The 23498-nt window shown below is 40.4% G+C and overlaps 1 protein-coding gene across 2 annotated transcripts in view; it reads left to right on the plus strand.

Annotated features, from left to right (window-relative positions):
- The window catches only part of LOC147030557 (poly(rC)-binding protein 3-like), a 36803-nt gene extending 16311 nt beyond the window's left edge, over window positions 1-20492 (plus strand). Inside the window, exons 3-11 of one of the 2 annotated variants that reach the window (XR_015055798.1) lie at window positions 3361-3384; window positions 4441-4473; window positions 4586-4702; window positions 4898-5029; window positions 12024-12152; window positions 13388-13462; window positions 17586-17670; window positions 17773-17825; window positions 20129-20492. Coding sequence is in view for 1 of the 2 variants with exons in the window: in XM_085872100.1 (XP_085728226.1) it covers window positions 3361-3384; window positions 4441-4473; window positions 4586-4702; window positions 4898-5029; window positions 12024-12152; window positions 13388-13462; window positions 17586-17624; window positions 17773-17825; window positions 20129-20132 (606 nt within the window). In the remaining variant the exon portion in view is untranslated. The remainder of the gene's footprint in view (window positions 1-3360; window positions 3385-4440; window positions 4474-4585; window positions 4703-4897; window positions 5030-12023; window positions 12153-13387; window positions 13463-17585; window positions 17671-17772; window positions 17826-20128) is intronic. The other variant, XM_085872100.1, reaches the window with a different exon arrangement.
- The last annotated feature ends 3006 nt before the right edge of the window (window positions 20493-23498 follow it).

Raw genomic sequence — 23498 nt, forward strand, 5'->3', positions numbered from 1 at the left:
TATGTTATGGATATTAGCTGATTGTGTCACAAGTTTAATTTGTATTGTGTACAATAATGTACAGTGCCTTTAGAAAGTTGCTCAAGCTCTGCAAAGTTGGATGGGGAGCGTCGATGAACAGCAATCTTCAAGTCTTTCCACAGATTCTCAATGGGATTCAAGTCTGGGCTTTGGCTGGGCCACTCACGGACTTTCACATTCTTGTTCTGAAGCCATTCCAGTGTTGCTTTGGCTGTATCCTTGGGGTCATTGTCCTGTTGGAACGTAAATCTTCATTGCAGTCTGGGGGCTTTTGCACTTTGAAGCAGGTTCTCCTCAAGGATTTGCCTGTGGTGGCTCCATTCATTATTCCCTCTATCCTTACAAGTATCCCAGTCCCTGCCGCTGAAAAGCATCCCCATAGCATGATGCTGCCACCACCATGCTCCCTGGTAGGGATGGGATTAGATGGGTGATGAGCTTGTGCTCAGTTTCCACCAGACATATCACTTTGTATTCAGGTCAAAGAGTTCAATTTTCATCTCATGAGACCAGAGAATCTTTTGCCTCATGCTCTCAGAGTGTTTCACATGCCTTTTGCAAACTCCAGGCATGCTGTCATTTACCTTTTCTCAGGAGTGGCTTCCATCTAGCCACTTTACCATAAAAGCCTAGATTTGTGAAGTGCTGCAGAGATTGTTGTCCTTCCAGCAGGTTCTTCCATCTCAGCCAAGGAACTCTGTCATTCTGTCAGAGTGGTCATTGGTTCTTGGTCACCTCCCTGATCAAGGTCCTTCTTGCCCAGTTGCTCGGTTTGGTCGGACGACCAGCTGTAGGAAGTCTGTGCAGTTCCACACTCTTTCCATTTCCGAGTAATGAAGCTCACTGTGCTTTTGGGAAGTTTAAACTCGATAAATTGTTTCATACCCTTCTGCAGTTCTTTGCCTCCTCACAATTCTATCTCAGAGTTCAACGGACAGTTGCTTGGACTTCATGGTGGAGTTTCTGCTCTTGCATGCACGGTCAAATGTGAGACCTCATACAGAAAGGTGTGTTTCTTTCTAAACTAGAACGGGCACTCATAGAGCGCATACCTTCGCCGCCACTACTTTTTTTGTTCTTGGTATGAGTGTGGGGAACTGGTTTCATATGAATGGTCTTATGATACAAACCACATATCTATAATGTCATGACCCCCCCCCCGACTTTCGGGGGCTACGGATTAAACAACAATCAACTCACGTCGTTTTGGCGAGTCTTCACTCGCAAGCTCGGTGAATACAACGTTTCAACAAGAGAAGGTAATCTCGTTTGATGTTGGTTTCATGCAAATCGAATAAGAATTGACTGAGTTATGCCGAAAACCGCATATTTTTCAAGGGCGTGACCCCCCCCCGACATTTTACCCCAACCGGTGACATGTGTTATGACGTCATTGTGTCACAAGATTGGGCATTAAATTCTGAACATTTTGGTGCTGGGTTCATGTAAAGCGGACAAGAATTGACCGCGTTATGACAAAATACGCATATTTTTCAAGGTCGTGACCCCCCCTGACCTTTGACCCCTAACCGGTAACAAGAGTATGGGCGTCATTGTGTTCTATTGCATATCACAAGATGAGGTGTTGAATTCTGAACATTTTGGCGTTAGTTGCATGCAAATTGAATAAAAGTTGACCGTGTTATCGTAAAAAGACGATTTTGACCTTTTCGTGACCTTGACCTTGACCTTTGACCCGCACGATCCCAAAATCTAATCGAATGCTTCCTGGCTAATAACCAATCATCCCACCAAATTTCATGCAATTCGGTTTAATACTTTATGAGTTATACGAATCACAAGATTACAAATAAATAAATAAATAAATACACGCCGACCAAAACATAACCTTTCGCAGAATGCGAAGGTAATAATGTCCAATCAATTTAATTGGCCACAGGTGGACTCCAATCAAGTTGTGGAGACATCTCAAGGATGATCAAAGGAAATTGGATGCACCTGAGCTCAATTTCGAGTGTCATAGCAAAGGAGTTGAATACTTACCGATGCAAGACATTTCAGCTTTTCATTTTTCATGAATTTGAAAATTTTCTAAAAATATGTTTTCTCTTTGTCATTATGGGATATTTTGTGTAGATCGGTGACAATTTTTTTTTAATTTTAATCCATTTTAAATTCAGGCTGTAACAAAAGAAAATGTGAAAAAAGTCGAGGGGTGTCAATGCCTTCTGAAGGCACTGTAAGCTTTTGTTAAGGTCTCCATTATTGGATATGACTAGTGCAATGCAGTAATTAATTGAAAGTGATGTGATTATATTTTCCAACATTTAATCCTGGTACATCCTAACATCATAACTCAAGCTACTGTATTGTTTTTAAGCTTTAGATTTCATGAACTCGTCATCAGTGAATAACTAAAAAGTGACAACGTTTTGTTCTCCATTTTGAATGATAAATAAAATTGTAGCATGTGATATGTACTCTCCTCATTCCTCCCAAAAATGCATCTGTATGCTTCATACATTTATCATACACAGACGCAACTCACCTTTTTTTTGCTTTATTATTATTATTATTTTTAATTAAGTGAACCCCCTCCCCTCCCACACACTTTTCAGATGTCCTCTAACTACCATACTGGGATTGGGTGATGGAGTCTCATAAGCTTTATGAAGGTCATTGGGGCACAATAGTGGTGTTTCTATGGGCACAAAGAACCGGAGGTAGCTATCTCATCTCCAGGCTGGGTTTCTGAGTGGCTATGGAAATCAAAACTCATACAATTTAAGGGGAATTCAACAATGCTTGAAGTGGTTGCTATGGAGATAATCAACTTGTGTTAATGAGCCTGATTTCCCTGTTTGGTGTTCTGGTGTGAATCCATGCTTCATGATGTTGTGCTGCGGTGAAAGGTTCGAATCCTATATGCTGCTACATGATTTGCCCATTGTCTATGAATGTCTTTGTAATTCAGGTGAAGGTGCATTGATGTTTCCCCCCTGTCCTTGTCCTGAAAGTTATACACCTACAAGCTCCTCAATTAGCATGTTCACAAAAAGAAAATCTTATCCTTCAAAAAATGTTCGTAGTTTGTCCTTCAATTTGTTTCTGCTCTCTTACTAAATTAACCTAAAAATATCCAAGTGGTATAGTAGATTATCGCAATTATAGAAATTGTGGTAACACTGCGAGTCATGTAGTGTTAGTTTGTTCATTGTGTAGAATAAATTTGTGAAACACCTGACCATGATGAGTCAGATTTAATGATTGTTCTTAAGCATGGATTGCTCACACAGTGTGCTAGAAATAACCGCTGCACCCATTGAAAGGGTACTGAAGTGTAATGAGCGCGTACTAAAACATGCTGTTCTGTTTCAGATGGTGGGCAGCATCATTGGAAGGGTAAGGAAAGTGTGGCTCGTTATATGTTAATAAAAGTGGTGAATGTAAATCAAGGCCTCGACAGCTTTGCAGTGTCTCATAAACTCTATGTTCGATGGATTGGCAGGATAGCTCAGTTGGAAGCATTACTTGTTTTGAATTGTCGAGTCTGTAATTTGAACTCAGATGGAATAGAAGCCATCCAAAACATGTCTTCCTGGCATTAGGAAACTCATCCCCCCCCCCCTATTGGGAAGAATGTGTGATAGTGACTTGAAACTACGGAGAAAAGGACGAATATCTGTCCTGAATTTTGCTTCGTGGTCAAGGGGGAAAACTTTTTGACTCTCCCTTGTATCCCATACTTGATTTTCTTTCTTTTTTTGGGGGGTGGGGGTGGGGGGGAATCAACATTACTGGCGGAGAACCCATCCTTATGGATGACTTAATGCTCCCAGAATTATGGACAGGTTAATTCCCTCAGAATTGGCATATTTTTTGTCTGATTTGTAATATCACCTCCCACCAGGAGCGTTGCGATGCAATACATCTTTACATGAATCGGATTGTGGTGTTTCCCCCACAATGAACCCTCAGGACTTTGAAAAAATTTGCCACCTAAATCCTTCCCGGACACACCACGAGTACAACTAACAGTTTTCAACTCATTCCGTTCAGCGATTCAGGAGTGCACAGAAGTCAAACACAACCAAACACTGAATTATAGCATGGTGTCATTGTGTGCCAGCACCCTGAGCAAGATATATATATATATATATATATATATATATATATATATATATATATATATATATATATATATATATATATATATATATGTATATATGTATACTTGTATACTTGTCTCCTGGTCTGCAGAATTAATGCCTGACTAACAAGGAAGACCGCAATATTACCAACTTCCTATGAAATATGAATAGCACAATGGAATAATTTATCTCACTCCCTCGATGTTTTCAACAATCCCGGGGATTTTACGTTTCGTTATATTGTTAACTTTGTTTGAGAAACTTTTTGTTGACACTCACAATACACTTTTTTTTTACCCGCTTGCAGAAAGGAGACACAGTGAAGAAGATGCGAGAAGAGGTAAAATCTGCATTGAATACAGTATCTCGTTCAATCTGAAATTGAAAGAATTTGATATCACCTTCTGCCATGTATTTGTTACTTCCTGTCATCCTTTTCATCCTGCAAACAGAGTGGAGCAAGAATCATCATCTCTGAAGGGTCATGCCCCGAGCGCATTGTCACAATCACTGGTCCCACAGACGCCATATTCAAGGCATTCTCGATGATCACAAACAAGTTTGAAGAGGTACCCCAGCCAATAGAGGGCAAACCGATGTAAATTTAAATACTACTGTATGTAAAAAGTCATATTTGCAAACAAAATTTACTGGAGTATCTGGATGAGTTGAAAATGATGAGTTCACCGAACTTTGGTGTGATTTTTCTGTCTCCAAATCTCTTCAACCCTTGAACTTTTTGAAAACGTTGGACCTTCATGCAGGACATCAGCACAGCAATGGCAAACAGTCTCATGCCAAGCCGGCCGCCTGTAACTTTGCGACTCGTTGTTCCGGCGAGTCAGTGTGGCTCCATAATCGGGAAAGGTGGTCTGAAGGTCAAGGAGATCCGTGAGGTGGGTTGAAATTTGTCTCATTTGTCTCTTTGAATTACTTGTTTCATTACGGTTGTCTGGATTTTACTCCGTTGCTTCTTCCTGTAATTGTTCAGAATTCTAACATTGTCCTTCTTTGGGATTTGTTTGGTTATAAATCATATTCTATGGATTTATCAATTGTACTTAGTACATGCATCATGATGTTTGGTGAAAGGTTTGAATCCAATATGCTGTGATGATTTGTTCATTGTTACTAATGCACTTGTTATTCAGGTAAAGGTGTGTTGATGTTTCCTTGTGTCCTTATCTTGAAATAAAAGTTATACATGTACATTGTACAAGCTCCTAAATTAGTACGTGTATAAAAACAAAATCCTATCCTTCGAAAAACGTTCATAGTTTGGCCTTGAATTAAATCATGTCTTCAGTGGAGATATATATTGGGCGAGGCACTGGGGATAGAGGGGTACAGGGACTCAATAACGCACGATTAAATATACAAGGAGAAAATTCCTTGTTGCTGAGCTTACATTAAAAAAAAAAACATAAATAGGTGAATGAACAAGAAACAACAAGAAAAAGAGCAACCAGAGATTGCAGACCCTCATCAAGACTTGTTTTGTGTAGTGTATTTTGTGTAGTGTTTGTGTACTGGTGTGTTATGTAATTAATAAGAGACATAATTAGAACTGCCACTTTATAAATGCTGGCAGTGTTGACTGGTTCAGCCGTTTCAGAGAAGATTTTTGAAGGTTTAAAATTAAAAAAAATACAATACAGCTGCCTAAATCACGTGACCAATGATGTCATCAAAAAAATTTTGTGGACCATTTTATCCCAAGATGACCCTCCAAATTTTTCATACTGATCGGTTGTAGAATTCTACATATGCAATTATGATGTCACAACGAAGAGTTCACATAACTTTGATGTGGTTTTTACTCTCTGTCATGCTTTACCTGAATTACAAGGCACCTATGATATCATAAAAAAAAAAATTCACACTCATTCCCCATGTGGGGTTCTTGCTATTTGCCGAGTTTCAGTTTTTTCCTTGGTGAGGTTTCAGAGATGGAGGTCCAAAGTTTTTCTATTTTTCCAACATGGCTGCCATGTCACATGAGCTATGACATCATAATTATCATTAAAACATTCTATATGAGTAGTCGCACCAATGGTGAAAATTCTATCTCATTCTGACAAGCAGTTGTGGAGAAAAACACAAACGTTTGGTGTGGACAAATGAACAAACAAACAAACAATCAAACAAATAAACAAACAGAAAAACAATCAGACAAACAGACAATCAAACAAACAAACAATCAGACAAACAAATGGACCCGAATGCAATACCCTCTCCTTCGGCGAGGGTAATGATTACAGAATATTTCATGGATTTCACAAACGGCTCACCCAACAACTTCAACTATACAATAAAAAATAAAACTTTTGAGCTGAGATACAAGGAAGTGAAAAATGAGTGAATGAATAGCAATACGCAGAAAAAATGAACTTGGACAGGAGGAAAGGTAAATGGAAATAAAAATAATTTACAACACTAAACATCATCGTGTGTGGTTATGGAGAGAATTAAAAAAAATAGAACCGCGAGTCTTAAAGCTCACTTGGATCCGAAGCAACAGTCACTCAAAGCCCTGCAGCCCATCCTATAGTGAGGCAACTTAGCTAAATATAGCATAACAATTGTGCATTTTGTGAGGAAAGCACCAAATTTGGCACACGAGTAGCCTATCATATTGTTGCGGATTTGCGCCCACCGGCGTGCTGACGGCCACGTAACTCGAATCGCGGCACGTCGCCCACCGGACGGACAATCCAGTCGTGACCCTCTCGGACTAACGCCGGGAACCAGTCACGGGTGGACCTTTCGGTCTCACCGCGATCGAGCCAATCAGCCCCCGCGTGGGATAGGGTTGCTCGCCAAATTCGACCTACCTAAGTACCCACACGGAGGGTAGACCGGGCGATCGCACCTCGCCGCAGGTCGACTCCGGACACGGGCCACTTAAGCGACCCGTTCCGTACTATCGGGATAACCGAGCGGTGTTATTCGTCGACCTCGACGGTTCGATTAATTATCGGGCGTATTCAGCCCACTACCAACCCTTTACGTGAAGCAAGATGAGGATTCAATGAAGGAAATGACGAAGCGAAGCGGGAAACAGTTCAACACAAAGCACATTTATTCGCGATGAACGGAAAGCACACATATTCAATTCCACCAAAAGCACACAGAAAAGAAAAACACAATGCAATTTACACAAAAAGCAAATGAGACAATGCAGATCTACTACCGATTACGCGAGCACACGGCAACACTTATACAATTTTACTTCACAGACGGCGCCGACAACACATACCCAAAACCAAGGAAAAGAATACCCTCAAGGATGAGGCGGGCCTGAGGCCGAGACCGGGTCGGGCCTACCCGTCTGGTGATGAGACGCGGAGCGGCGATGGTGCCTCAACTCCGCGGGCCTCGCGGACAGTGTCTGGTAGGGGGTGGGAAAGGGGCCCCCTTGGTCGCACTATCTCAGCGCGGGGGGGAAACAGGAGGGGGTTGCTGATGCTCGGGGTATAGAGGATTCCTACTCTGCCTCGAGTCCCGCGACGAGCGTCTCCACCTCGGCCAGGTCGCGCTGTCGGCCTCCCTGGGGTGCAGCTCCCTGCACGACGCGAGCACCCCTCGTCTGCCCTCGCCGCCTCTCCACAGCTCCGTCCCCTCCGCTCCGACTCCAACGCACATGACGACGACCAGCTCCTTTTTGCTCCTTCTTCCCAACTCCACCGCCCGCGAAGTCTTAACTCTCTGGTCCCCTTTTGACTGACGAACGCGGTCGCTTATATGAGCCCCGTGGCTTCGCTCTCTCAGCTTTGACCCCCTCCTTTCGACCTTTCACCTCGCTCCCCATTGGCCCGAGAAAAAGTGGGCGTGAATGCTTTTTGATCCATAAATTTGCATATATCGATCGCCCTCCAACGCTCTGGAGGCGGGGCCAAATCGCCCCTCGCTCACCGATTGGACGGCACAAAAGTGGGCGTGTGTCGTTTTTGATCCGTTTTTGAAGCAGAAAATCCGTGGTTTTGTACACGCTGTTCGGCGCGCGCCCTGCACGAGTCCAACACCGGTACCCACAAGCGGCGCAAGAACGGTGGCGATGCGACGGTTGCGAGGTGTGACGTGAAGCGGCGCCGCGGTGGGTGGTTGATGTGGTTGGTGGTGGTAACAATGGCGGTTGGTCCAAAATAAAGATAGTAAAAGAAAAACGGCTATCCTGAAGAGTCGCAGCACGCATGAATAACATTTATTCCCACTAGACAACGGGTTTGGGCCTAACTACACATGTACTTACCGAGATACCTCACCGAAGGGACCTGAATGGTGGTTTGCGAATTTGGTAACCACAACAATATTATGAACAGATTTGGATATTGGGCCATCTCAAAATTTTTGATGGCAGTGGAAAATGGCTGCCACAGCCATCAGCGGCTGAATTTGAGATGGCCCAATATCCAAATCTGTTCATAATATGATAGGCTACTCGTGTGCCAAATTTGGTGCTTTCCTCACAAAATGCACAATTGTTATGCTAAGTTGCCCCACTACTAGACCCTGATGTTTTTTAATAGCGTGAACAAACTTTATTACATCATGGGAGATGAAGGTGGTGGTCAAGTTTCATCAAAATCGTGTTTGTAGTTTCAGAGAAGAGAGCATGCATGATGATGTGACTTACTGACTCACTGACTCACTGACTCACTCACGAACACTGCTTGATCGCATAAGCTCACGTGACCAAAGTACAGGTGAGATAGAAATGCAAGATGTGGGGACAGGTTGGGGTTTGCTCACCGAGGTGCTTGAAGTTACAACCCCACCTTCGCTATATTTCACCCCCACCAAAGGATGACTGAACACACCTAAAAAGACGAGCTAAAAGGCTCAAAAAGAGACAGACTAAAAATCGAGCTGTAAACTAGACAGTGACAAGACCAGGGGCCACACAGCCTTGGAGTAAAGGGAAGGAGACATCGGATTTGTTCATTTTTTGTTTTCATGATCGAGGCTCATGGAAGAGCGAGAGCAGAATGGAAGAGAACAAAATGGAAAGGGGGTTAAACACTAACAGCAGGGTAGAGGTGAGAGTGAGATCAAGGAGAGGGGGTGAAGGACACATGGGGGTTAACAAACTTCACACAATCTGAATGAAACACAGCAAGAAGAGGAAGGGGAAAAGCGGGGATGAAACAGAAAAGGAACAAAACAAGCAACTAACAAACAAGAAGGGGAAAGGGAGAGGAGGGAAAATCTGGAAAAAAAGGAGTGCTTGGGAATGGGGTCATTTGGGGATAGAAGAGATCATGAGTATGGATGGGGGATAACCTGAGGTAGTGGTGAGCAACTGACTTGAAGCCCTGGAGAGAAGAATGGGACTGAACTGAATGGACTAGGGAAGTTTGTTCCACAGGTGAGAGAAAAGAGGAACCAGTGAGTGGAGGTGAGCAGTGTGCCTGGATTTAGGGAGTTACTGGCAGACCATGTGCACCCTACAGAAACCTGGGAGGGACAGAGCCAATAGAGGGCAGATGGTGCAAGACCAAAAAGGAGGAGGTAGAATACAAAGAGGCCACCAACCTGGTAGGGTGGTAGGAAGGTCATATCAGGGTCTTTCACTCAGAGTATTTAATGCGCAGAATAATTTCCTTGGAAAGGTCGCTCGGTGTAAATTTGAGTTTGGTAGGTATCTAGAAACACTGGGAAGAGAGGGCTACAGGAAAGTTGGCCGGAATGATAGTAGTTGAGGTATGGATCAGTGATTGGATACCTGTTGCATGATTGTGATGTCTGTGAAAGGGTTTCATCTTAAGGTGAATGACGAACGTGCTGTCTGTGTTCGATCATTCCTCACCCGACAACCATGTTTCCCCTTCCAACCCCCAACCACCCAATTTTGTTTTTTTAATCAACATAATTAGTTTCACTCCAAGTGTGTGTGTGTGTGTGTGTGTGTGTGTGTGTGTGTCTGCGAGTGTGTGTGTGTGTGTGTGTGTGTGTGTGTGTGTGTGTGTGTGTGTGTGTGTGTGTGTGTGTGTGTGTGTGTGTCTGCGAGTGTGTTTGTTTTTTGTTTGTGTGTGTGTTTGTGTGAGTGTTTGGATGAAAATAAATTGGACATCTTTCTCTCCAAAACCACTCAACGAAAAAAATTAAACATGACATGTCATAAACTCCCCATGGGGTATATAGGGTGATAACGATAATGATATAGGGTGATCTCATTGGTGAAGTGGTCCATAATTGGTTGAATTGAAACCGTTATCCGAAAAATCTGAAACTTCATAGATCTCATCGAAGACCCAATGTGAGTGAAAAATTTAATTAATGATGTCACCAGTCACGTGGTCTGGCGGCCATATTGGATTGACAAAAAAAAATGAACAAAATATTCTCAAGAACCGCTAAACACACCAATGCGAAACTTCATACACACCATCGACTTGCCATGGGGGATATAGTTTGAATTTTTATCTTGCCAAAACGAAGTTTTTGCAAGATATGTTGGTCAGCTTGTATGTTTTATTTTATTTTATTTTATTTTGTCTGTAATCACGTATAAAAAATTCTGCAGAGCACAATTATCATTGGAAATTTTTGTAACTTCGCATATCAGAGGCCTATAGAGGTCCCTTTCAGCGCATAAAATTTTGAAGGTCAAGGTCAAAGGTCAAGGTCACTTTGTCGCAAATCAGGGGAGTCGACGAAACCCTTATTTTTTGAGTAATTTTGATCGGATCGTCTTCAAACTTCATGGGAATATAGTTCATGGTCTGACGCTCAGCTGATTAATTTTTGGTGGCGATTGGCCTTGACCTTCATGGTTAGCGCCTCAGGTCAAACATATTTGACCCCAAGGTCAAATTTTCAAGTTTTAGGAACCATATCGTGTAGGACCTCAAATTGAACACCTCGATGAGTGCTTTCGAGATATGTCAAGCTTGAGACATTATGACGTCATTTGGTGACGTTATGAGGCAAATGCATATTTTTCATGGTTACTCTGTAGAACGATTCTCATCGGAATCTCTCGTAGGCAGATATTCCTCAAGGAGTCGCTCCTGGTGGATAGCAGCTCTGTTCACCTCAGTGTGACCTTAAAGAAGTCACACGTGGTCACTTTTTGGCAAGATATGGGTCATCCTGCGGGTGACATTTGTTTATTTTTCATATTAATCTTCATTGACTCAATTTAGCTTTAATGTGCACAAAAGTGGTTGTTAAATATCCCATTAATTAACCAATAAAGCTACGGATAATGACAATGTATGTGACATATGATGCATGGATGATATGTCTGTGTTGATGAGCTATAATAGCAGTGGGATGTAATAGTATCGCATTTAGTTAACGATAGTATTTTTGTTCAGTATGAGGATATGAGGTGAGACTATGCACTCTCCTGAGTGCCATTCTCGTTTTATAATTTGTAATTTAGAATAATAATATTGTTGTCACATATATATATATATATATATATATATATATATATATATATATATATATATATATATATATATATATATATATATAGGTGTATAACACCTTGGTGATGTCTGTGCTTGCCCCACTGTTCTCATCCCCACTCCTCCACCCCACATCCTCCTCACCCCATTGAATTTAAGTTCATATACTGAGATTGACTTCATATTGTCAATGTAGCAAAGGTTTGATTGGCCAAATAGCTTCCTCTTGCATCCAAGTTCCTTGTGCATCCTTGAACCCACAGAAATTTCTGCTGTACAGTAAAAATATAAAATCCCAAAATAATTTGCAAACCCCTCATTTGCTTGCAACTTTGCAACTGATATTGAATCTGATCATCCTGAAGTTTGAAACGTAATGAAAAGTAACAAAGAATATGTTCCACATTGCAGTAAATTAAGTTTGGATTGTGAATGACATTGCTTTTGTTTACCTGAATGCACTAAATTCCAGTCGACAGGTGCACAGGTGCAGGTGGCGGGTGACATGCTGCCCAGCTCCACAGAACGGGCAGTCACAATCTCTGGTACACCGCAGGCCATCGTGCAGTGTGTGCGCCAGATCTGCATCATCTTGCTGGAGGTGATGCTCACATCATTCTTCTGTGACATGAAGATAATGAATTATGAGCAATCTTCGTGAAGTTTTCAATGCAAGATTAATTCACCTAAAAAAATTGTTTCAGGGTTATGGACATATTACGTTAGGAAGATAGTGGAACTCCCCCCGTACCCCCTCCACACCAACTTCTCCTTAACTATCCATTGCCTTCCTATCCAACAACTTTTTTTTTGCCCTACATGTGTAATATGGAGATGACTTCTTAAAGTGTGAGAAAAGCTACCAACTATAGACCTTTGATCATCTTTGAAGTACCACATGCTGAGCTTCAGGATCCTTTGGTGAGGAAGAAGACCGGTGTTTGTTTGGATTAATATGGATCCCATTATGAGACCCCATGCTTTGACAGTTCTATCTTAAAGGATGTTACTGATTTAATGGCTCCAGCAATGTGGAGTCGCTTATTCCACTTGTTCACTACTCGAGGGCTGTAGAAGTATTTCCTGATATCGAGATGAGCACATTGATTTTTTCGAAAGATTCACTGGTGAATGTATATCTGCTGAAAGATGCGGTAAATTTGGAGCAGGTCTCTGCATAATCTTCTCATTACCTCTGCCACTGAAGGTGGATGAGGGTTACGTTTTCCCTCCTGTCTGTTTGTCTGTGAGCATGATGTCTCAAAAAGTTGTGGATGGATTCGGACTAAACTTGGTGGACAGGTTGGGTGTGCGACAAGGACAAATTGATTCGAAGATCCGGATTCGGAGATGGATCCGAAAACATTTTAAGTGATTCTTCACAAGTCGATTAAGATTACAATAAGCTGATCCGATTTTGGTTCAGGTCCAAATGAAGATCCCCCCGATCAGTGGGATACAAAAGGTAAACTGTTCAGCCTGGTGGAGGCGTGCGCTCTTCCAAGTGCCATTCTAACTTCCAGTGTTGTCAGGTTCAATCTACATAGTCGAGCTACATATGGTAGTTATCTGACACTTTGAGCAGTTACCTGATACTTTGGTAGTTATCTGAAATGTTGGGTTGAGTTTGGTAGCCCGATACCCTCGCATCCTTCCTGAGATGGGGACTCCAAATTTGCACACAATAGCCATGGAGCTGTTTCTGAGAAATGTAGAACAATATGCAATGATGCAAAATCAAAGGACTCAACACAGTTCAATAACATGTGTAATTGAAAGATTGGAGTTAACATATGGCACGATGTTTGCTTTTCCTCCATGTGCTGCCTGGGGAAGTCTCCTCCAAAAGGAGCCACGATCCCATATAGGCCCAAGCCACCTAATGGATCCTTCATCTTCAACGGCACTCAGGTCTCACTTGATTGTTCTTGCAAAACCTGACTCAACACACTCTATTGAATAAAAACAAAATGTTACGAATACATTGCAATTTGTTATTTCTGTAAGTTAAACAGCTTCTTCTTTCACATGCAGCACAGGACTGCTTGGTTGTCATCATTGGCTGAGGACACAACTGTGCCGCTGCAACAATGCCTCCTGCTTGTTTTGGCAGGAATTTGGAATTTGTCCGTTGTGCCGGCGATAGCTCACCTATTCTTTGCAAAGGGCATCGAGCAATCTTTAATGTCCACCAACTAATGGCAGCAGATGGTATGCCATTTAACGTCCATCTGAGGGACGGTACACACATTGAGGAATCAATCTCATCAGTTTGCCATCTTTCAACTTTGCTTTAGGTGGGAAGCGTAGGGATTTGCGACGGTGTGTTTTTCTCTCATGTTTAATATCATTTGGTAAATACATATCAAAAGAACCTGAAATAAAGCCTGGTGTCATTATTCCAATAACGATTAACGGTCCTGGTTGTGAAGATCTGATAAATAAATATTAAAAAAAAAAAAAAAAAAAAAATATATATATATATATATATATATATATATATGTATATATGTGTATATATATATATGTATATATGTGTATATATATATATATATATATATATATATATATATATATATATATATATATATATATATATATATATATCTTCTTCTTCTTTCGGCTGCTCCCGATAGGGGTCGCCACAGAGGATCATCCGTATGATCCGCATAGTGATTTGGCACATGTTTTACGCCGGATGCCCTTTATATATATATATATATATATATATATATATATATATATATATATATATATATATATATATATATATATATATATATATATATATATATATATATATATATATATATTTATAGTTATATAAATACAAATATGTATATGTATATATATATATATATATATATATATATATATATATATATATATATATATATATATATATATATATATATACATATATACAGTAGACTAGGCGTAAGTCGTCACCATCGTGACCAAGAAAAAAGTGACGACTTAGAAATGTGACGACTTACGCGTATGCGAACATTCATGATGACTGTGGGGTGAAGGATGAAGTCGCGCGTGGCCTGGACACGTACGTGTGAGAGCCGGCTGTTGTACCAAAAGGAAAACACAATCCTCGGGGCATATGTGGGGGTGAGTTGGTGAGTTGGAAAGTGAGCAAGCAAAGATGGAATTCATGAATCAGTTTATCAAAAGTAAAGATAATAAACAACTCTGTAAGACAACTCGTATACCATCGGTGATGGTATGGTGACAAATTACATGACACACAGTCATCGTGGTGATGATTACCACTCAATGCCTATGTGTAAGTGAGTGCAGTAATGTACAAAACAAGCCAATATAAAACCATGATCGGACTTCAACACTAAGCTCGATCGATCCTTTACTTCTTCGCGAAGTAATCTGTTATGTTTAACTGCCTCAAACTCTTGGGCATCTGGTGCATGAGAAAGGATTCAAATCGGTCATTGTATTCCATGATGTTGGCTGGGCAATCCTCCACCGAAAGACAGTATCGGCTGAATATTTGGCCGAATCGGCCGAATCGGCCGAAACCGAATATTTGGCTGAGCCGACATTTGCCGAAACCAGATGATGAGCACGTCATCGACATCTTCAAAGGACACACATTTCACGCATTTCACACTTCCCACCGGCCTCACGATCTTCTCCACTTGGCCAAATATCTTGCCCTTATTCTTCAAGATATCGTTCAATGTCTGCCGTTTGATGTCCAACTTCTCAGCTATGGCTGTTTTCTTCATCAGTGGGTTTGCCTCACAAAACTGGATAATGTCGTATTTTTCTTGGTAGGTTTTAGTTGTAGCTTACGCTTAGTCGCCATTGTCCTGCCTGCAGTGCGATCAACTTGTGTACGCAGTTATAAATAGCCTATCACTGGCGGTGTAAATCAATGAGCGAGCATCACGATTCCATGAAATCGGGATTCTCACGAGGCAGCAGTTCCGTGTGTCGAGTTAGGAGTGGTAATTTACTTGAGTTTCCATTTCGTGGGAATGGACAAAATCTGACGACTTAGACAAAGTGACGACTTAGAGATGATGACTTACAGAGGGATGACCCTTTATTCAAAGGGATTTAACATGAGATAAATTCGGGACTTTTTGATGCTGCCGACTTAGGCGAAGTGACGAGTTACACGCTGCCGACTTTCACCTAGTCTACTGTATATATATATATATATATATATATATATATATATATATATATATATATATATATATATATATATATATATATAAATTTATAGTTATATAAATACAAATATGTATGTATATATATATATATAGATATAGATATAGATATAGATATACTAGACGATCCGTGAACCCGTTGGGTTTCCGTTGTGACAGTGGTTGATGAAAAAAATAATTTCAAGAAAAAAAAAAACAAAGCTCCAGCGAACTATACCGCTGAGGTTGTTTGCATTGATCAAATACTCCCGAAGAGTACTTGACTGAATCGGAAATTGATTTTTTAATAAAAATTTTCGTTGCCAAATTCGAACGAAACTTGATACTGCACACCGCAGGCGAATGATAAGTAAAGTGTCTGTAAATTTTTTGTGCTATCGTGTACCGTTTTGGCTGTATTTCGGGAACATATATACATATATACATACATTCATAAAAGAGCCTGGTGTGTTGGCGCAGTGGTTAGGGCAGCGGCTTGGGATCCAAAAGGTCCTGAGTTCAAGCCCCGTTGGGCCACTGAATTAATACACCAGGGGGTTGACTCAGCCTGTCATCCTTCCGAGGTCGGCGAAATGAGTACCAGTATACTGGGCCGGTGTATACCCCGGTTAAAATAGGTGTACCATATCCCTGTGTCGTAAGAGGCGACCAGGGTTGTGTCAGGAAGGGCATCCGGCGTAAAACATGTGCCAAATCACTATGCGGATCATACGGATGATCCGCTGTGGCGACCCCTAACGGGAGCAGCCGAAAGAAGAAGAAGAAGATACATTCATAAAAGATAAGAGTTTTAGAAATATATTGAAGATACATATATATATATATATATATATACATATATGAATATTAATGTATGTAAATATATTTATGAATATAAATGTGTTTATATTTATTTGTGAATATAAATGTGTAAATATATTTATGAATATAAATGTGTTAATATATGAATATAAATGTATGTTTGTATATGTGTATATATGTATATATATGAATGTATATATATTTATGAATATAAAAGTGTTTATATATATATATAGATATATTTATGAATATAAATGTGTTTATATATGTATATATATTTCTTCTTCTTCTTCTTCTTCTTCTTCTTCTTCTTCTTCTTCTTCTTCTTCTTCTTCTTCTTCTTCTCCTTTCGGCTGCTCCCTTTCGGGGTCGCCACAGCGGATCATCCGTTATGATCCGCATAATGATTTGGCACATGTTTTACGCCGGATGCCCTTCCTGACGCAACCCTGGTCGCCTCTTACGACACAGGGATATGGCACACATATTCTAACCGGGGCATACACCGGGCCCAGTTCACTGGTACTCACTTCGCCGACCTCGGAAGGATGACAGGCTGAGTCAACCCCCTGGTGTATTAATTCAGTGGCCGAACGGGGCTTGAACTCAGGACCTTTTGGATCCCAAGCCGCTACCCTAACCACGACGCCAACACCAGGCATTATATATATATATATATATATATATATATATATATATATATATATATATATATATATATATATATATATATATATATATATATATATATATATATATATATAAATTTTTTTTTCTATATAAATAACAAATAACAGTATAACAATATATACATAACAGGATAATAATATATTTAACAAATATATGAAGAATAGGATAACAAATCGGATTGATGAGTCATCCAAGGCCAAAGCCTCAGAGCAGAACCGTTTTGTGTTTGAGTTGAGTCAAGATACCAAGTTCGAATATTAATTGTGCTTTTTGAAAAAAATTAAAATCTCTCATATATTCAAGTCTAAAATGTACTTCCTTTATCATGTCCTTTTCAGGCCTACACTTTTCCAGGTCAATACGCCATCCCTCCTGAGGTGATAATCAACAATGTTTTATTTGGTGATGGATAAGCTTGTACAGGTAGATACATTGTCTGGGTATTTATCTCAGCATTCCTTTTTGATTTTGATGTGTGGTGATGAAACAGGTTTTTATTACATTCCTCGCTTTTTTTTTCACCAGATTTGGTTACCTGTTCCCAGGCAGGTGCTCATGAATGCCACTTTCCCTATGATGTAAGTACTTTCACTTGGCTTGTGACTGCATGGTATAAACCGTCCTGGCTTTCTTATGTTCACCACAGTCATTGTTAGATCACCAAAGAGAAGCTGAAGTTTTTTTTTTTTAAAGTTGGATTGATATTACGATATTGAGTAAGTATCTATAATTACTGTAGGTTTTTGTTTTTTGTTTACATCATGATGTATTTCCGAACATGGTCCCTTTCAATGGCCATGTCAGTGCATGGAGTCTTGTTACCTCGGCTTCCAAAGGTGGATGGAGGTTATGTTTTCACCCCTATCTATTTGTCTGTCTGTCTGTGTTTGTCTATGTGTCTGTGAACAGGATATATCAAAAAGTTGTAGACAAATTCAGATGAAATTTGGTGGACAGGTTGGGTCTGTGACAAGGACGAAATAATTAGATTTTGGTGAAGATCCGGATCTGGAACCGACGACTTTAATTTTTAAGTGATTCTTCACCATTGAGAGATGGGGCCAAAAACTATGTATATAATAGCACGATATCTCAAAAAGTTGTGGATGCCTTATGACAAAACTATGTGGATGAGTTGGTTCGGTGACAAGAACAAGCCGATTCGATTTTGGTTAAGGTCCGGATTCAGATGCGACCCATCGGTGGATACAAAATGTAAATGTTTCAGCCTGGCGGAGGTATTTGCTCTACCGAGTGCCGTTCTAATTAAATATATTTCACAGTATCGTGACATGACATCAAGTGAATTTTGGGCATGATGGGTGACTGCTCAGAGGAATTTCAGTCATTTTTTTCATTTTCAGGGACCACTTATCTCAATTTCAGGGCCCATTGATCGTGGGAATTTTGGGGAAAATGAACAACTTATGAGAGGAATTTCTGGGATAATGGATAATTGATCAGAAGGAATTTCAGGGATGATGAATAACTGATTAGGGGAATTTATGGGATGATGATGAAACTGATTGGGGGATTTTTGGGGTATGCTGGACAGACAGTGTTCAGGGATGATCGACTATTGATCATAGGTATTTTGGGGATGATCATCAAATGAGAGGAACTCCTGGGATGCTGGACAAATCGTGATCAGGGAGAATTTCAGGGATGATGAACCATTGATCGTGGGAATTTCGTGCACAATGAACAACTGATGAGGGGAATTTTGCGGATGATGGACAAATGGTGATAAGTAGAAATTTTGGGAATGAAAGACAATTGATGAGAGTAATTCTCAGGATGGCCAAATCATGGAAAGGAGGAATGAGCAGGGATGATGGACCATTGATCATGGGACTTTCGGAGATGATGGACTACTGATCAGGGGAATTTTTATCACCTAAAATCTTCCTGTGCACCCTTGAATACAACCACAAATTTTAAACCCATTCTGTCCAGCGGTTAATGAGTGCACAAAAGTCAAACAAACAAAGACCCCCAAAAACAAGCAGACAATTCTCGATATACTATGATTCACTTCTAGCACGTTATTATCTCAAAATTTCTGAGCACATCTTTTACGGAGTTTATCAGTCGTATCCTCAGGACAGAGTTGTCGAGTTATGACAGTCATTTGGATCTGACTGTAAAATCCATAATCCCATCAAGTGATCTGACACTGTGATTGCAGGGAGGTGCTGCATTGAGGGGCACTTCAGATGGAACGCTAAACTTACAAGCATTTCTGTACTTTTGCTGATATGAGTACGATAAACCTCACGGTAACCATCACAAGAACAGACCTTCAAGTCGGTTCTATGGCATAACATGTCGTGGATATATTGACCTCACTCATCGTGGATTTAACACAAGCAGGATCAGTCGAATGAAAAATAGCTACATCGTGCTGAACTTGGAGCACAGCTACGTGGTGCTGAATATGAATTAGGTAGGCATATAAAATGAAAGAAATGACTGAAAAAAAAAATAAAGGGTTACAAGGGAGTTGGGAGATAGGAGTAAGTAAAAGGAGGAATAGGGGAAGGGCAGGGGGTGGGGGGGGGGGTTACAAATTCTATCACTTTGCATACGAGATATCAAGATGGCCTGTTTTCATCAGCGTGACATGTGTTATGATTAATCTCTACAAAGCTAAAAATAAAAGCATGGATAAAAAAGGCTTTCTGCCATTATCCATGGTTCCATAAACAGAAGTGATATGCGAAAGCAAGCAAAAGCTGCTTTCAATTTTGAAAAGGTTTTAGAAGAAACCTTCAATCCATAATCCTGTGACATGTTCATTTTCTGTACAAATGTACAAATGTACAAAAGTCAGTCTTGCAAATTTAATTTGTACCTATGGCTCTGTCCTTCCCACCCACAGATAGTCAGTCCAAAGTGTATGACCTGCACACTTGCACCATCTCATCATTCCCCCATGAATGGTGTTGATGATTGTAACTGGAGAACAACCATCCACCCACTCTGCTCTTCATCATCACCATCATGCTGTGGCTGGCACATGATATAGACTTACGCAATGTCTTTCAACAGGTTGCATGGTTGTAAAGCAGCACCTGATTTTATCTGAAGTCAAATCAAATTAGGGTTGATGTGAAGGCAATCAAATAATTAATACCCTACTACGTTTGACTGGCTTGTAAGTAGAAAGGAAGTTTATTTCAAATATTTGATGAGCTAATGAAACTAACTAAAATCAACTCTTTTGGAAAGGTAACTCATGGAGGGAGGGATTATTTTTAGGGGTGTGGGGGGAGGGGTGGGGGGTAAATCAGCACTGCATACACAAAACCTCTGAGTTTTGTTTTTAGCAACACATGTTGTTTAGAAAAGTGTGTTTCCATTTAATTATTTAATAATCAATGCTTTTATCAGGTACATTATTAAAGTAGATTAAGGTTTCTGTGTTTTGGAAGAGTTTGTGTATAAAACCTATTAAAGAGGACGATGAATATACATACAAGCATGGTATGCTTACACATTGTAAGCAATAATGAGCCGTGCTTCCCCATTCTTGGGTCGCTCACCTGCATTTACTTTTTTCATTTATTTATTTTCATTTACGGACGCTTGCTGATGATATTGTGATTTTCCCAGGTGTATCGGCTTTGATGTCCGTCGGCACACGAAATGACCGTACTTTCCCATTGTCTCGAATCGCTCAGCTGCATTTATTTTTTTCATTTATTTATATTTTCATTTACAGATCTTTTCCAACGATTCTGTGATTTTTTTCCCCCTGGTGTATTGGCTTTGATGTCTGTCGGCATGCAAAATTTCAGCTTTCTACATCACCCGGAAGGTAATGATCTTTAATATCAGTCAGTGAGTCAGTCAGAGCGGTAAGAATGAGCGTTATATAATATACTAGAGGGGTGTGCTTACATATTGTGTAAGCATACGAGCCATGTTTCCCAATTGTCTCGGGTTGCTCTCCTGCATTTGATTTTTTAAATTTTTTTCATTTATTTATATTTTCATTTAGGGACACTTTCCAATGGTTTTGTTATTTTTCCAGGTGTATTGGCTTTGATGTCTGACGGCACACAAAATTACCGTGCTTCCCCATTGTCTCGGGTCACTCACCTGCATTTTTTTCCATTTGTTTATATTTTCATTTATGGATGTTGTCTGATGATTCTGTGATTTTTGTTTCTGGTGTACTGGCTTCAATGTCCATCAGCTCGCAAAATTTCAGCTTTCTACGTCACCTTCAAGGTACCGATCTTCACTATCAGTCAATGAGTCAGTGAGTGAGTCAGTCAATGAGTCAGTGGTTCGAAAGAGCTTCAGACAAAAGATATATTTGAATCAGAAATGTCATGAAGGATCAGATCATGAACCTTGCTCTATACAGAGCGTCAGTTCTGCCAAACCAGTTCCTATGGCTTGCGTGACATTGCAAGAAGTCAGGGTAAGGATTTGGAATTTGTTCAGGGTGTTGACAAAAGCTCACCTACTCTTTACAAAGGACCCCACGGGATCTTCAACATCCACCAAATAATGTCAGCAGACAGGACACCCACCTAACGTACATCCACGAGATGGCATACACACATTGCTGAAACAACCTGCCTGTGAAACACCAGGATGACAGTTTATATCTGGGTCAAAAAATAATTAAGCAACAACCTTGGGCATTGATAAGCTATTGTCACATGGGACAGTTCACAGAAAGATGTCATTCAGGTTGCCCAAGGGTTCTGTTGAAGAAACCGCAGTCTCCGATGTCGAAGAAACCAATCTCCAACTCAGAATCGATGCAACAGAGTTCAAAGCTTCAATACATGTACCTGGAAAAGGGAACAACCCTTCTAATTTATTTGTCCTCAAAGTAAGGTTCTTATCCAAGCTTGGATAGGAAAGGAGGGAGGGAAAAGGGTAAGAATGGAGGCATTGTGCTGAAAAAGCAACTGAATGGAAGCGAGGGTCACATACAAACATAAGATAAGGTGTTTTCTGAAAAAGCACACAAGCTCTCTGTCCAGTTTAATTCTAAAAGAAAAGCAGATGCTTTTAAGGGCTAACATATTCAATACAAGTTTGAATACCAGAATACCAAGGAGTTATATAATTGTCTTCTAGAACTCCTTTGATGCTTCTAAGTAACATAAGAGTAAATTTATCATAAACAGAAATACATATACTGTTAATTGGATTCAATAATAAGCAGAATAATACTTTTGTTATTCAGTGTGTATAAGTTCATCAGAAATAGCAGCACGTATAAAAGCAGGCACATTAAGCAAATTATATAAACTGCGAGTGTGTAAATGTCTAATTTCAATTGCCTAATGTAATTTCACTTCGACATTCCCCCCCCCCCCCTTTTATCTTATAAAGGATAACTACTTTCTTTATTGGTCCTCCAATCTAATTTTACAGTCTTAAAAAAATCATTATCCCATTCAGGTGACAGACTTTCAACACGAACCATTACTTTAGCAGCAGCCTTCTCCATGTACAATGCTGGTAAGGAAACAATGCATTTCACAATCACCATTATTACAATGAAGCATACGAGTCCCCTGATGAGGTACTGCAATATTTTATCTCCCCAACTTCTAAAAACTCCGTTCAGCAAAGAGACCAGTCCAAGATCATCGGGGTTGTAGTTGTGGTACTTTGCCTCTTCCGCTTTGATCTTTGCAGATAAACTGTCAATGCGCTCGGAGTTGTCAGGGATGTCGGTGTAGCATTCATCACCAATAATGGCACATATTGCCCCCTGAGCAGCGAGCAACAAGTCCAGTGGCAATGCGATTTTGCATGGTTACAGTTCGTATGGCTACCATTTCAGCATTGATGTCATGGAGGTTGTCAGCGGTCTCGTTGGCAAGTTCCTCCAAAGAAGCTGCCATGTTGATAAGTTCTCTGGCAGGCTTTGCCATGCCATACATTGGAAAACCAATCATGAAGAACCGTTCAGTCTCACTAATAGTTCTATTCCTCAAGCTTGGGGATTCAGCAAGTGAGTCAGCAAGTGCATATGAGGCAACACATCGCCTAAGCTGCAGGAACTGACCATTCTTTGGGAGCCATGCATGAGCCTCATTTCCACATATAAAATAGGTTCCATTTGTGGCCACCATCGGGTATGTTTTATTGGGTCCCATTCTGTTCTCTGCAATGCCATCGACTTGTATCTTATACTGACATGTGGAATTCCCAAAATTATGTTCACTTTTGGGGTTCTTCCAGGCTAAGCAGATATATCCTTCTTGCTTTTTCCA

This window comes from Eptatretus burgeri, chromosome 3 (genome assembly GCF_056783735.1).
Source record: "Eptatretus burgeri isolate ZD-2024b chromosome 3, Ebu_testis_v1, whole genome shotgun sequence".
NCBI classification, from domain to species: Eukaryota; Metazoa; Chordata; class Myxini; order Myxiniformes; family Myxinidae; genus Eptatretus; species Eptatretus burgeri.